The 15,436-nt window shown below is 48.8% G+C and overlaps 2 protein-coding genes across 5 annotated transcripts in view; one reads left to right on the top strand and one right to left on the bottom strand.

Moving 5' to 3' along the window:
• The window catches only part of MYO7A (myosin VIIA), a 59,155-nt gene extending 57,144 nt beyond the window's left edge, over positions 1-2,011 (top strand). Inside the window, exon 48 of the mRNA XM_084505632.1 lies at positions 54-2,011. Coding sequence (XP_084361758.1) covers positions 54-143 — 90 coding nt within the window. The 3' untranslated portion in view covers positions 144-2,011. The remainder of the gene's footprint in view (positions 1-53) is intronic.
• Positions 2,012-2,490: 479 nt separating this feature from the next.
• GDPD4 (glycerophosphodiester phosphodiesterase domain containing 4) overlaps positions 2,491-15,436 on the bottom strand; it is a 33,381-nt gene continuing 20,435 nt past the window's right edge. For 3 of the 4 annotated variants that reach the window (XM_084532539.1, XM_084532541.1, XM_084532540.1), the window contains 10 exons: positions 15,019-15,112; positions 13,340-13,485; positions 12,910-12,992; positions 11,972-12,122; positions 11,223-11,447; positions 10,251-10,408; positions 5,902-6,049; positions 4,830-4,912; positions 3,929-4,011; positions 2,491-3,452 (listed from right to left, as the gene is read on the bottom strand). In XM_084532539.1, the coding sequence (XP_084388665.1) occupies positions 3,421-3,452; positions 3,929-4,011; positions 4,830-4,912; positions 5,902-6,049; positions 10,251-10,408; positions 11,223-11,447; positions 11,972-12,122; positions 12,910-12,992; positions 13,340-13,485; positions 15,019-15,112 (1,203 nt within the window). In that variant the 3' untranslated portion in view covers positions 2,491-3,420. Of the gene's footprint in view, positions 3,453-3,928; positions 4,012-4,829; positions 4,913-5,901; positions 6,050-6,947; positions 7,472-10,091; positions 10,409-11,222; positions 11,448-11,971; positions 12,123-12,909; positions 12,993-13,339; positions 13,486-15,018; positions 15,113-15,436 lie in introns of those variants that run through there. The other variant, XR_014696916.1, reaches the window with a different exon arrangement.

Consider the following 15,436-nt stretch of genomic DNA (forward strand, 5'->3'; position numbering starts at 1 on the left):
AGAGACCAAGCTGTGCTATAAAGGCAGGTTAACATCTTCTCTCTCCTCACCAGGGCTACAAGATGGATGATCTTCTGACCTCGTACATCAGCCAGATGCTAACAGCCATGAGCAAACAGAGGAGCGCAAAGGGTAGCAAGTGAACTGCAAGAAGCCACTGGCAGGTGGCCATGGGGCTAATTCGCCAGCTGAGGTCTGTGGGGTACCCGTGCAGCTGGGGGAGATCCTTTGCCTCCCAGATGTGGAAGATGAGCCGAACGCCGTCAGGGAGTTCGCTGGACTCTGACCTCGAAGGCTCCAAAACCACCTCCCCTTCGAGCGAGGATGACTATCTCTGACCTCCCGTCCTCCTTCCCCACCCTGCGCCCCGAATCCACCTCAAACCTCAAAGATTTCCAGGGGACACCACCGCTCTCAGGCAGTGACTGAGCAAAGAAACTCCGGCAGGACGTTTGCCTGAACCCAACGGCTGGCATGGCAAAGGCTCCAGGAAGAGGATTTGTGTGTGTGTGCGTGTGTGTGTGGCTTGTTTTGGTTTGGTTTGTGTTTTTATTTTAAGTAAGGAGAGAGCTACCGAGATGCTAACGGCTTTTGCTGAGCTTATGGGCATTTCAGGCTTGAAGAGGAGTAGCAGAGCCCCAGTCCGTGCTGGAAAGGTGTCCGATGAACACTGCAGGGCTTGTTTTTTTTTTGACATTACAAGAGAATACTCCGTGTTCTTAAGGACAGGAAGAAAAAGCAGGCTGGGAGGAGCACCTTTTAACCAGGAATCAGAACAAACAAACCACTAATCGAACAGGCTAGAGTACTGAAGTGCTGTCCGTGCAATGCTGGAAATATTTAAAGAACAAATTTTAAAGTTCTGTTTCTTCTTCTTCTATTTATTTTTTAAGATATTAAAAAGAAAAAAAAAAATAATAATCCTGCAAATTGTGCCGGTATCTGGACAATGACTCAGGGCTGAGGGCGACCTGCAGGACAATTCCTCGCCCAAGGATCCCCCCGGCACTGTGACAGCCAGAGACTGGGGCACATCTTCCCCAACCTAAGGGCTCAGCTGGGAGTGAAGCTCAGAAGATTTCATCTCCTTTTGCCCCCCTGTGTCCAGACAATTTAACCCTGGGAGGATCTTCACTGCAAGCTTCAACGTGGACGTAGGGATTTTGAAGTTCCTGCTCATGGAAGATTGTGGCCAAGCCCACATGCAGAAAGGGCTCTGGTCTAAACGGGGACTTGGCCATCGCTGCTGGAAACAACTTAATGATTTTGTTGTGCTTTTGTGTGTGTTGCTGTATAAAAGGGCTCTCTCCCCGTCCTGGTTGGAGCCTGACGCACTCTCAGAGAGGGCAGGCTCGTGGTTTCGGTGGGTTTTTCTCCATCTTTGTTTGGCCCTGCTGATCTGCCGGAGCATCGGGTGCCTTTACAAAATCCAGGCTTCAGAGGAGCACGTGCCTGGGCAGGTGGCATCAAGAGGGGTGAGAATTGTCCACTGAGATCTGATGTTGGTGTCACTAACCAGTTAAGCTCCAGTAACCCTTGCTGGGCTCAGTCCCCCAACAGCACTGCCTGCCAGGCTGCCAGGAGCACAGCACCTGACGGGGATGCAGCAGTGGCTTTGGACCTCGGTTTTTCCACCAAAGCAAACAAAATGCTGCTTGTAGACATCTGCCAGCCAGCCAGGGCTGCTAGGAGATCCCCCTTACCACCACCACGAGCCTCCAGCCACCCCTGCCTCCCAGAACATGCTCAGTAGACGATGCAGCCTAGAAATGTTCTCCAGTGCTGGTCTGGGCCAGCTTTCCCCCACTGCCACCCTCATCCCTTCGTTCACAGCCCTGTTGGCCTCCCGTGCACCCCACCACGTAGAGGGTGCTGGGACTCTGTGTGTGTGTGTGCCTGTGTGTCATATGTATTAGCATCTGCTGGCCTCTTTGTATTCACACCGAGCAATGTAACATGAAAAAAAAACGTATGTCCAAGTGAAATATTCTCATTAAAAGGCATAAAATGGCTCGCGGGAGGCTGTCCTGCACTGTGCGGTCGTGGTGGTGGCTCCATGGGTGGGATCAGGGCCCCCAGGTCCTCAGCAGGGAGAGGACTCCTGGTGTGGAATGGGGCTCCTGGTGAGAATATGCAGCAATGGGGAGCTTGACACAAAAATTAAGAAAATTAAGGAGGTGGGTAGGGAGCTAACACCATCATTAGAAGCTTTCTGCATGCTTCATAGATCTAGAGCTGCTCTGCACCGATCCTTTTGCCCTTTTCCAAAGGAAGCTATTGCTTTTTTGCACATCTAGCCTCCAAAATACTCCAAAATTGCAAGCTTGGAAAGGTTTGAGGGCTCATCAACACAGCTTTGAAACCTTGTACTTCCCTTTCACCTTTCATTTATAATGTGTTCATTCAGCAGAAACACCCCTCTGAATGATGATGATCTGAATGCCACATTCTTCCCCTTTCCCAATCCCCTGGAATAAGAACAAAAGAGGATTGGAGAGCCAAACTGTATTTAAAACATCACTTACAATTTACAAAAGAAAAAAAAAAAAGTGTTTTATTACCTGTTCAAGTAGAAATGTATGGCTTAAACCTGGAGATGCTCACACCTCCCTTGCATGGGCATGGAATTCCTCCCCCATATGTGCCAGCAGCCACCAGGAGAAACGAAAATCAGAATAAATGCCAGGATGCAGACCAGGTAACAAAGACCTTCCCAAGGGAAAAGCAAACTGGACACCTCATGGAGCCAGCTCACACCCAGCTCCACGAAGAAACGTGTTGTGCTCCTGGTTATTGTCCCAGTGGTTACATGGCCAAGGCACCAAGAAATCCTTTAACACCTGTGGAAAATACTCCCTCACCTACAGCCAGGATGAAGCCTGTCCCGTTTGGGTTTATGGCAGGGCTTGAGGAGGGGAAAGGAAAATCTGAGCTGTCCCTGCCTGTGTTATGGAGAGGCACAGACCCTGGTGGGCCACCCAGCAGCACTTGACCATCATGGTGGGGCTGGCGAGCTCCTGGGGCTGGAGAAGACCTGAGAGGAGGAAGGGAGATGGTGGACAGGAGGCTGGAGAAATGTGGGCAGCCAAGGGCAAGGAGGACCAGAGGGTGTTTGCAGCGAGGATAAAACAAAGCTGCACAAACAGAGGGCTTATGCGCTGCAGGAGGGCCTACAGGATGAGACAGCAGTGGGCTCAGGGTGAAGTGGTGGTTCCTACATGAATGCTGCTGGGGAATTTTAATCCTTTCACCATAGTGCACAGCTTCGTCATGGACACAGCCCCATCCGTGCTCCCCTACACCCCGGGAACCCCTGCCAGGCATGGGAAATGGCTCCTCCTTGCCAGGCAGACCCTCTGGGCAGGCTTCACTCTCCGATCCTCTGCGAGACAGCAGGTCTGCGCCTCCTCCTTGCCCCTGTCAGGCCACGACAGCAGGCATGTTGCTGAGCTCTGCAACAGAAGACGAGCAGTGAGCTACTGACACACCTGCAGCTGTTCTGCCAGCTGTCACGAGCAAACAGCTTGGCCAAAATTAAAAAATAAAAAAATCCTGCAGTTGGGTCATTTTGTCTGCTCCTTTAGTCCAGAAACCTGGAGCATCGGGGTATCCCCAAGAGATCTGAGAGTGCTCAGTGCCTTTGTGTTCCCTTTTCACAGCATCCCACAGCAATGCAGGTCAGAGGGGACCTCTGGAGCTCTCTGGTCCGACCTCTGCTTGAAGCAGAGCTCAGGTTGCTCAGGGCTTTGATGAAAAGCGATGTTCATCACCGGGGAGGAACCACAGCACTTCCCCCGTGCTGAGATAACCCATCACTATTTCCCCACGACGTGGGCACCCATCACCAACCCACCCGGCAGGCCCCCGGTGCCCCCACAGAGGTGACCCCGAGCAGGATCCATCTCCTGCCCCTCCTCGCCCCGCTCACCCGTCCTGAACTTGTTGTAGGTGCCGCTCTCCAGCATCGAGCCACCATCGTGGGCACAGCAGGAGAAACTCCTCTCTCGCCACCTGCCAGGGGCAAAGTGCTTGGATCAGGCCACTGCTTGCTGCGGTTCCCCCCGCAGCTCCCTGGAGCCCTGATCACCCTTTTTCTACTTTGTCAGGCCTGGTATTTGGGGTTTGCTCAGCTCTTTAGTGAGAAGGGATCCTGGTGCCCAGCTGGGATGTCTAAGTGTCCACGTTTCACGTGTAAAACAGCATTTTGAAGGCACTAAGCCCTCTCCATCCTTCCCAAGCAAAAGCAGAGCTGTCATCCACGTAGAGCTGTTAACCACGGCAGAGCTGAGCATCCAGCAGCCTGACCCCAGTTTCTCCATAATTGAACCTAGATAATGTCTTGGACAGCACAGGAGGAAAGAAAATACAGTGTCTGTGACACTTGGATATGTTCATCTGTGAGGATGGATTCCTCAGTGGCCCTGACATATGCAAAGAGACATGAGGTGCACAAATATTAAGGGAGCGCTCTCCTCCTAGATTACATCCAAAGTCCAAATAATCTAAATAGGAAAAATAGAAAAATCGGTTTGTTTTCCAGCTTTGACAACTGGATTCTGCTGCTACTCTCAACCCACCAAGTCTGCACTGAATCCTTTGGGTAGGCAATGTCTGAGTTCCCAAAAGGAAAGGGAAATATATAGCAAGCAGGAGCAGTGCAGAGGTTTTTGGAAACTTCAAGGCCTTTTTTTTTAATTATTCCTAATCCTTGAAGAGGAAGATGTCCTCTAAAGAAGTTTTAAACCTTCAGGTCACTGAAAGCATCCCTTCATTCCTCCGAGGGGGACAAGAGATCAGGCTAGCACAGCCGCTATCAGCTCAGTACTTACCAGTGCAGAGCGAAGATGAGTGAGATGAGGAGCACAGAGGCCAGGTCCGTCAGGATCCACATGATGTTGTACTGCTGCGGCGTCTGGAAGAGAACAACAGAGGACGTGTCCAACACCAAGGACCCTAAAACAAGCAAGAAAGCTGCTCTATCCCCTCCTCGCTTCTTGATCATGGCAATTCAGCTCCCTGGTGTGCATGTGAAGGTTTTGAGATATTTGGTGGCATTTGAAAGAGGTCGCCTGCCAGAGGGTGTTGGTGCTAAATCATTAGTCAGTAAAAACAAGACTGCTGCGTGGCCACGGAGACTGGACCACATCGCAGTGAATACAATAGGGACTTGTTTGGACAGGCAGGCCCTGTGGTTTTCTTTGCTTGCCTATGACATTAATATTAACAGATGGCCTCTGGTTGCTCCTGGAAAAACTGTCCTTTAGTGAAAACCACAGAGGGGCTGTGTTGGTTCCTGCTTCAAGTCCAAGAGAATCTGAAGGTTTGTCCTCACATCAGACCTTCCCTGCCCTCAGAATGGACTGAAATGATGCAGTTTGCTGGATGGGAGCACTGTAAAATCTACTTCAAGAGTGTGAAACCAGTCAGTCAGAGAGGTAAGCTGAACGCAGGGACTCTGGTGAGACCAGTGCCCCAGGTGCTCCGCAGACCAAGTTTCTGAAGGAATGCAGGAGTTCCTGGGATTTAGGAACTTCTGACAGCAATAAGGTTCTTTAGAAGCTTAGAAATTGAAATCCTCGTGCAGTATCCGCATGTGCCCTCAAAGGCTCCTTCCTTTAACCCTAGACAAGTCTCAGTATGACTTATTTCTCCCTCATGTCAGGCCTGAGTCTCCAAGTCCAGCCAACTAGGGTGCTTCTCCATGGGCCAAGAAGAACCAGGAAAGGGGGATGATGATACCTGGAGTGGCTCACAGGAATGAGGTGAAACAGGCTCACGTTAAATCCGTCTGCATGCAGAGGGACTTAATCCATTTATGAATCGAACCATGGTCTCTAAAGGTACCCATGAATATCTGACTCCTATTTTGTACCCCAAGAACAAGGGAGGATCACTGCTTACCATGAGGAAGAGGGGCTGGCTGAGATTCTTCAGCATGTGGACGGCATTAGTGGTCACAGAGTGTGCCCCCGAGCACCACGCCAGGGAGAAGAGCCACGGCTCATTGATCACATAGAGGTTGGTGGTGATGTTTGCCTCCGCGTATTTCCTTTAAAAGACCAAGAGGCAATTGCCTTCATTAAGAAAAGCAAGGAGGTTAGTACTTCCTTGGGGCTGAATCAAGGAGAGCTGGCAATTCTGTATGGCAATTCTGTCCTAATTTGCTATGGGACGTAGATCAGGAACAGAAAGGAAGCCCAACAAGCCAGTAATTGGTTGATAATATCTAATTCCAACCCCTGCCATGGGCAGGGGCACCTCCCGCTAGGTCAGGTTGCCCAGAGCCTCTTCCAGCTGGCCTTGGGCACTGCCAGGGCTGGGGCACCCCCAGCTCCTCTGGGCAGCCTGGGCCAGGGCCTCAGCGCCCTCAGAGGGCAGAATTTCTTCCCAATTTCTTCCCGAAGCCTCCCCCCTGCCAGGCTCCAGCCGCTGCCCCTCGTCCTGTCCCCAGAGCAGAGCTGCTCCAGCCCCTGAGCATCCTCGCGGCCTCCTCCAGGCCCGCTCCAGCAGCTCCGTGTCCTTGTGCTGGGCCCAGAGCTGAACGCAGCGCTGCAGGGGGGGCCTCCCGAGAGCAGGGCCTAGGGGGACAATCCCAATCCAGCTGGGGGCTGCCAACTCATATTCAGTATTTCACCTAAAAACGCATTTGTCATTTCCCAATAGTGTGTTTAAAATAATCTTAAAGGTCGTTGTTCACATTTCATATGTGTGCAGCAACAGCTGGCTATTTGTGAAGTCCTTATAAGTTACTGAAATTTAATATGAAGTGATACCATTTCTCTGTATAACACTAAGGGAATGTATCATCAGTATGAGCACATGTAAATTTATCTACAGTCTGCCCAGGATTTACCCAGATGGATCTACCTAGCATTGTAAATGTTGGGAAAATTATCATTAAGAAAACATGAACATGATTATTATCCAAAGGGCTAACCATTTTCTTATAATTGTTTTTAATTACTTTTCAATGCTTTTGAGCATGGGAAAAGAAAAAGAAATCCTATATACAGAAGGAGAGCTGGATAGGTAAGACATTTCATGTGGGTTTTTAAAAATATCACTGTTTATGTAAGAAAGACAATCATTTTGGAGAATCCTTCAATAAATGTGGAGCCTTCCACTGGAGAGAGTACTTTGTTAGTGTGTCCCAAGCAACAGAGACAATAATGAAGTCTCCACAACACTCTTGCAGATGGTATTTTGTTCTCTCACCACACCATTATGCACTCGCACTGACATTTGTGGAGGCCATTGGAGGTTAAATAGTTGTGGGTTTTTTTTTGTTCTCCATGGTTCGTTATTAGCAATATTGAGGATGGCATGTGTAGAAACCAGGAGACACCTGAGTTCTGGTTAGAAAATCCTCAGATCCCGGTCAAGTAAATATGGACTTGGACAAGGCAGGGTGCAATTACATATGCTACCTCCTGGCCATACACAGAGTAAAGAGTTGGAGTGAAATAAAGTCCTTCAACTCCAAAATCACAGAATCACAGAATCACAGAATTTTCTAGGTTGGAAGAGACCTCAAGGTCATCGAGTCCAACCTCCAACCTAACGCTAACAGCCCTCCACTAAACCATATCCCTAAGCTCTACATCTAAGCGTCTTTTGAAGACTTCCAGGGATGGTGACTCTACCACTTCCCTGGGCAGCCTGTTCCAATGCCTCACAACCCTTTCTGTAAAGAAGTTCTTCCTAACATCTAGCCTAAAACTCCCCTGGCTCAACTTAAGCCCATTCCCCCTCGTCCTGTCACCAGGCACGTGGGAGAACAGGCCAACCCCCACCTCTCTACAGCCTCCTTTAAGGTATCTGTAAAGAGCAATAAGGTCACCCCTGAGCCTCCTCTTCTCCAGGCTGAACAAGCCCAGCTCCCTCAGCCGCTCCTCGTAGGACTTGTTCTCCAGGCCCCTCACCAGCTTCGTCGCCCTTCTCTGCACCCGCTCAAGCACCTCGATGTCCTTCTTGTAGCGAGGGGCCCAAAACTGAACACAGTACTCGAGGTGCGGCCTCACCAGAGCTGAGTACAGGGGGACGATCACCTCCCTAGCCCTGCTGGTCACGCTGTTCCTAATACAAGCCAGGATGCCGTTGGCCTTCTTGGCCACCTGAGCACACTGCTGGCTCATATTCAGCCGACTATCCACCATCACTCCCAGGTCCTTCTCTGCCTGGCAGCTCTCCAACCATTCCTCTCCCAGCCTGTAGCTCTGCTTGGGGTTATTGCGCCCCAGGTGCAGGACCCGGCACTTGGCCTTGTTAAACTTCATGCAGTTGACCTCAGCCCATCGGTGCAGCCTATCCAGATCCTCCTGCAGAGCTTTCCTACCCTCAAGCAGATCGACACACGCACCTAACTTGGTGTCATCTGCGAACTTACTGAGGGTGCACTCGATGCCCTCGTCCAGATCATCGATGAAGATATTAAAGAGGACCGGCCCCAGCACCGAGCCCTGGGGGACGCCACTAGTGACTGGCCTCCAACTGGACTTGGCTCCATTCACCACGACTCTTTGGGCCCGGCTATCCAGCCAGTTTCTAACCCAACGAAGCGTGCGCCAGTCCAAGCCAAGAGCAGCCAGTTTCTTGAGGAGAATGCTGTGGGAGACGGTGTCAAAAGCCTTGCTGAAGTCAAGGTAGACCACATCCACAGCCTTTCCCTCATCCACCCAGCGCGTCACTCTGTCATAGAAGGAGATCAGGTTCGTCAGGCATGACCTGCCTTTCATAAAGCCATGCTGACTGGGCCTGATCGCCTGCTTCCCCTTCAAGTGCTGCATGATGACTCTCAGGAGGATCTGCTCCATGAGCTTTCCTGGCACTGAGGTCAAACTGACAGGCCTGTAGTTTCCTGGGTCTGCCCTCCGGCCCTTCTTGTAGATGGGCGTCACGTTTGCTAGCCGCCAGTCGATTGGGACCTCCCCCGATAGCCAGGACTGTTGATAAATGATGGACAGCGGCTTGGCCAGCTCCTCTGCCAGTTCCCTCAGTACCCTTGGGTGGATCCCATCTGGCCCCATCGACTTGTGCACATCTAAGTGCCGTAGTAGGTCACCAACCAGTTCTTCATGGATAATGAGGGCCACATCCTGCTCCCCATCCCCTTCCACCAGCTCAGGGTACTGGGTATCCAGAGAACATCCGGTATTGCCGCTAAAGACTGAGGCAAAGAAGGCATTGAGCACCTCCGCCTTTTCCTCATCTCTTGTAACTAAGTTTCCCCCCGCATCCAGTAAAGGATGGAGATTCTCCTTAGTCCTCCTTTTTGTGTTGATGTATTTATAGAAACGTTTTTTGTTATCTTTAACGGCAGTAGCCAGATTGAGCTCCAGATGAGCTTTGGCCTTCCTAATTTTGTCCCTGCACAGCCTCGCTACTTCTTTAAAGTCCTCCTTAGTGGCCTGCCCACTTTTCCAAAGCTTATAAACCCTCTTTTTCCTCCTAAGATCAAGCCACAATTCTCTGTTGAGCCAGGCCGGTCTTCTTCCCCGCCAGCTCGTCTTTGGGCACGTGGGAACAGACCGTTCCTGCGCCATTAAGACTTCCCTCTTGAAGAGCGCCCAGCCTTCCTGGACCCCTCTGCCCTTCAGAACCGCCTCCCAAGGGACTCCACCAACCAATGTCCTGAGCAGCTCAAAGTCAGCCCTCCGAAAGTCCAATACAGCGGTTTTACTGGTCCCCTTCCTGGCCTCGCCAAGAATAGTGAACTCCACCATTGCGTGGTCACTCTGCCCTAGACAGCTCCCGACGATCACGTCCTCCACCAGTCCTTCTCTGTTTGCGAAGAGAAGGTCTAGCGGGGCACCTCCCCTGGTAGGCTCACTAACCAGCTGCGTCAGGAAGCTATCTTCCACGCTCTCCAGAAACCTCCTAGACTGCTTTCTCAGGGCTGTGTTGTGCTTCCAGGATATGTCAGGGAAGTTGAAGTCCCCCACGAGTACAAGAGCTGATGATTTTGCAACCTCTGTCAGCTGCCTGTAGAATTCCTCATCCGTCTCCTCATCCTGGTTCGGCGGTCTATAGCAGACCCCGACCAGGACACTAGCCTTGTTGTCCCTGCCGATCCTAACCCAAAGGGACTCGACCTTGTCATTCCCAAATGTAACAGGGTCGGCCACTTAAGCTAAAAGAGCTCTTGCCAAAAATGCTGTAGATCCTGGAGCTGGTCACTGGAGGGAGGCATTGCCACACACATGAAGCAAATGTCCTCGACAACAGTGCTTGGGGCTGAAACTGCAACCTACCGGATATCTTCACTGGACATTTCAGTGTAGGCCAGATTGAGTTTGACAATATTGTCCATCAATAGGTCTTCAACTGGGGCTTTAGTGCCCATTGTCTGCTGAAACCCGGGAGCAACAGAGTGAACAAAGGACCTCATATCATTCTCCAGCCATAGGACCTGCAGGCAACAAGAGGACTCGGTGAATTCACAGTGAGCTCACTAATATGCTATGCCCTTCAAACAAATCCAGTAAAGATAAGATCTTGAGGGACTTAACCCAGCCTGTCAAATGATATAGTTCTTGCAGTGATCAAAGCACATGTAGATTCACGGTTTAAATTTGCAAGTCACTTTCATCAAGAAATCAGTATTCACTGTTCCTTCTTATCAACTTGAAATCAGTAAGAACATTTCACACAGCCCAACAAAAGATGTGGTGTTTGAAATGAATGAAAAGGCTACTTTGGTGAAGTAAAAAAAAAAATGGGAAAGGCAACAGAAAATACTCTGTTCTCCCATCCTCCTAGCATGGGAGCAGATATGGATCAGCCTAACTTTGGAAATCAATGGATGTATAACCTGCTCCACATGGATTTAGCATCCATCCTAAGCAAGGAGTTCACAGTGAGGGAGGAAGGCAATAAAGCCTCCCAGCTACTTTAATTTAAACCAGGAAGTTTCTATGCAATATATAAAATAAGCAGGGGTGGCTTATTAGGGTGTAAGCTGACAGTTATCACAGTGGTGAAAAGACACAGTTAGGGGTCTAAGGCATCACTGGTCTATCTACACTTTCTGATTTGCTGTGTTGCTGTAGCATTATGCCACTTTGTACCTGCTGAGGTACTGATAGTAGGACTATATTCCAAATGATGCCTCTGAAAACAGTTGGGATGCAAGGGGAAAGACTGAATGCTGGTGAAGTCCTGCCAAGCATGACCCCAATTCAGAGAACAAGAAAAAGGGATACAAAGAAGAGCGGCCAGCCTACCAGATGGGGTCTAATCCCCGACTCGTTGAGGATGACTTCCAGGGTTCTGTTGATCCACGAGTACCTGTAAGGATGTTTCTCTGGAGGGCGGTAGAGATCAAAGATGACAAGTTTATTCTGACTGTCTGCGAGGCGCAAGAAATTACTTAGCTTGTAAATTGACTGATTCATTGCCTGGTTTTGATCTGCCCTTGACAGTGAGCCCATGCATGAAAAGGGTTTGTCCTAGAAAGAAATAGATACAAAAATGAAATCAGTCAGTCAGTCACATCTAGTAGAAAGCTGCATGCAAACGTTTCATATCTCTGTGAAGGAAAATGTTTGACATCCACCCTCCATAGGTGAGGATATTCTGTTCTGCTTAGCTCTTCTACCTGAGAAACAGGGATAATTAACCCAGATGACACTGCTTCTGGGACATAAATTGTGTAGCTAGCTCTGCTGTGATTCTCTGTCCCACCACTTTAGCTGTATTACACACAGCACCTTGCACAAGCAGCTGTTTTCTTCTTTCTTCAGCCCATCTGTTCTGCTGCTGCCACGATAAGGAGATACAAGAACACCCACCAGCCAAATAAAATAGGTCTCCTGGGCCTAAAGGCCAAAGGGACAAAGCAAGGAGACCCCAGCTGATGGAGTTCTACTGACTTTAAGTCTGGGCTCAACAAAAAGTTTCTCTTCTTTCATACTAATAAGCTGTAGCCAGCTGGTGTCTCTTCTACAACATCACAGTCATTTATGGTGCTTACCTTAAGGAACCATGCTCCAGCATTCAATTCCTTCAGGGCATCCCAGGAGAACAAGGCTGCATTTTGAGCAGTGTCATTGGGATAGACCTCCTTGACGTTGGTTGTCCTCCTCAAGCTGCTGTCATGCATGAGGAAAGGAACGCCATCGTAGCTGTTGGAGAGCAAGAATTCAGGTCACCTGGAGTGGAGATCATTCATGGCACAAGCAGAGTCAAACCAGGTGAGAACAACGTCTGGGCCACCAAGACACCAAGCTATTCCAAGCTTAAATATTGCTGGGTGACCTTGGTGAAGCTGCACCTCACTGTGACTCGTTTCCTTCAGGGGCAAAGTGGAGATGGTGGCATTGATGCCTGTCAGCCCCTAAAAGAAAATGGGTAGTAACTTGTGGCCAAAGGCTCTTTTTGCTGACACCAGAGCGCCTCTACAGGTTTCAGAGGACTGAAGTTTAAATGGATAGGAAGGCAAAATTCTCTTTTATAGAAAGGTCTTTATTAATAGAACACCTAAGTATTAGTATTTTAGTTACTCAGTGCCTAGAAACTGCTAATCCTGCCCAGTAGGTCAGAAGGTCATGGCAAAGAGTCCCATACACTAAGGTAATTAAAGGTCTAATAATTACGACAATGACAGCATAGGTCTAACCACAATTTTCTGGTGGTTTCTAGGCCTGATAAAACCTTCACTGAGGCCTGGAAGTCAGACCACAGTAGGGACTTGTCTTTATATGTTGCAGAAGTGCTTAAAATATCCTGTAGAAGTAATGATTGTTAGATAAAAGCTTATTAAGAAGAGCCATGTCCCACAGCCCTTAGCATCATGCATCAGCTGAGGAACCCTCTTCCAGCCGTTGGCAGAACCAAATTGCCCAACGTTACATGGCTCCAAAGGCAACAAAAGAAATATCTGCTTTGGGAGGTGTGATGTTTTCCCCTTACCTAATGGTGACATCTGTTTCAAGACCATCCCCACCATGTTCAATTGTCTTCTGAAATGACATCTCAGTGTTTTCTGGTGCCAGCTGGGGAAAAAAAAAAAAAAAAAAGGCCATAAGCAGACTGGCTTTAGACATACTCTGGATGACTCTGTAAATACTTTCTGTCTCCTTGTAACACATTTTGTATTAAGGGACCACCATTATCTCATTAAAGTCACCTGTTTGCTTTCTTCCACCTTAGCCACCAAACCCACCATGTTCCCTGTTAGCAAACCCACACAGTGATCATTTGGCTGGCAGCTCCAAACTGAAATGTCTCCCCTTCCACCCTCCACTGATTTCTTAGGAAAAATAAAAAATAAAAATGATGATGATGAAGGCAACAACTCCCAGGATGAAGAAATTATATAAAATAGCTTCTGCAAACCTACCATGGGTGCTCCGCGGTGTCCAATGAGGGCTGGCTTTGGTCCAAGTGTCCCCACCTCTCTGATGCAAGGCGAGTACATCCCCAGAGGTATCAAGAAAAGAAAGAGAAGGATAGCCAGGTATGGACCAACAATTACCACCTGAACAACTGCAAAAATTTGAAGGAGGAATGCTAGAGTTAATCCATTTGGTAGCACAGTGTTTGCCTTGCGGTGTGACTTTTAACACAGCCCTCCAGCTAAATAACTGTTGGGCTTTGTCCCATCCCATTTTCCATCCCTTCTTCCCCTAATTTTCACCGTCTGTCCAAACAATACAGTCCAGGACAAAGAAGGATTTGGGCTGTTTAGGCTAGGATTGCAAGTTTTGTGCTGCAATTGCATCTCCCTATGCCTTCCAGCAAGACACAGCCTTCACTTCTTTTTCTTTAGAGATGGTGCAACGCAATTTCCCCCACCTGTAGAGGGATGATCCTCAAAAGAAGGATGCTTTTTATTTTTTTCTTACTCAGATAAGAGCAGGCAACATTTTAAAGTTTCATTCCCCATTAAAAAAAAATAAAAAAAAAAAAAAGAGGAGGAACCTTTCTCCTCCAGTTGTGCTCCATCCCCTCCAGGAGAATGCTTCCCTGGTTCCTTCAGACTGCTGTTAGTGGCTTTCTGTACGTGACATCCTACTGACTGCATGGGTACTGCATCTCAGAAACCTGCCAAGTCATTACCTATGGTCTTTGGAGTCTGTTGACATGTTACTCAAGAGTCCCAGTGGACAACCTTCACCTCAGAGAATGAAACAGTTCCTCTGAGAAGCACCTATGCACCAAAATTGATTTTTTAGGTGGGTACCACCACCCCTCTGCACACTGTATCACTGGCTCTGAAAGAACTTGGGGTTACACCAAGCCAACGTATGAAGTTGAGTGACCAATAGGCACAGTGGGATGTAAAGTCTTGGGTCCCAAAATGTTCCTCCCTACCCCCAGCTGCAATTAAATGTAGAGAAATTCCTAGGCGGAAAAAGAAATGCTCCCACCAGCCTATTCTGTCTGAGGCCAATGGTTTCTGGTACAAAGCCACATCCACAGATGGGTGTCATGTAGACAACATTGAAAATATGGAGAAATTAGGTCAGAGAAAAAGAGCTGGTGCCAGAGCCAGGCTCTTGAGCAGTTGTTCTTGACTCCTTTCCTTACCCTTCTTGGAGCTCTCAACACCAAGAAAGGAAAACAAAATCCTTTAACAACCAATTTGAAAGCTCTTCTCCCCAACTCATCTGGCTTTTCCTAGGATTCTCTATTCTGGACTGACTTTCTGAGACAGTGAAGCTGAGCATAGCAATTTCAGCCACTGGCTGCTCACTTCTTCAGAGGGCTGACAAAATTTCCATCCATGATCTAGAACTTGGGGACTTTAGCTAATCTCCTTATCTTTAGGGCTTGTCACTACCTTGGTATACGCCAAAACTCTGCAAGGTATCATGCAGATCACTATCAGATATAGGCAGACCCAAGACAATGCCTGGCATAAGCCCCAGGCCTGCTAATTTCTCTGGAATAATCAAAAATTAAAGTTCACCTCCAGCTGGAGTGTGGATATGGGAGGAAAGGGCTCCTGCACTCCTGATTTTCCACACTGACAAGTGTCTTTTGTCATACAGGGAGCTGGAAGCAGAGCTACTGTACCTTTCTTATCTGCTCTGATGGCATACAGAGCCATGGGCCAGGAGAGGAGGACCATGATGGTTATTGCCCCTATGTGGAGATAGGGGGCTGTGATCTGGCAAGGAGAAAAAAGGATTTTATTCAAAGGATGAAGTGTGGATATAGACAGAAACAAGCCCCAACACAGCTGCAGCCTCCCACATAGATGGGCTCCTGCTGTGGACACCAGCAGTTCATTATCTCCCACACCCAGGTTGGAGTGCTCCTCACTTCAGTATAAAGCTCTCCTTTCCTCTCAACCAGCCAAAAGGGACAAGTCAGTCCTTGTCCAGGATGGTTTGGCAAACAATCACCTTTACTGCTACACAAAAACCTGTGAACATCTTCCAGGGAGCAGCATTTTTAATCCAGTCTAATCCAATCCAACCTCATCCAGGCA

This window comes from Aythya ferina (genome assembly GCF_964211825.1).
Source record: "Aythya ferina genome assembly, chromosome: 1".
Classification (NCBI taxonomy): domain Eukaryota; kingdom Metazoa; phylum Chordata; class Aves; order Anseriformes; family Anatidae; genus Aythya; species Aythya ferina.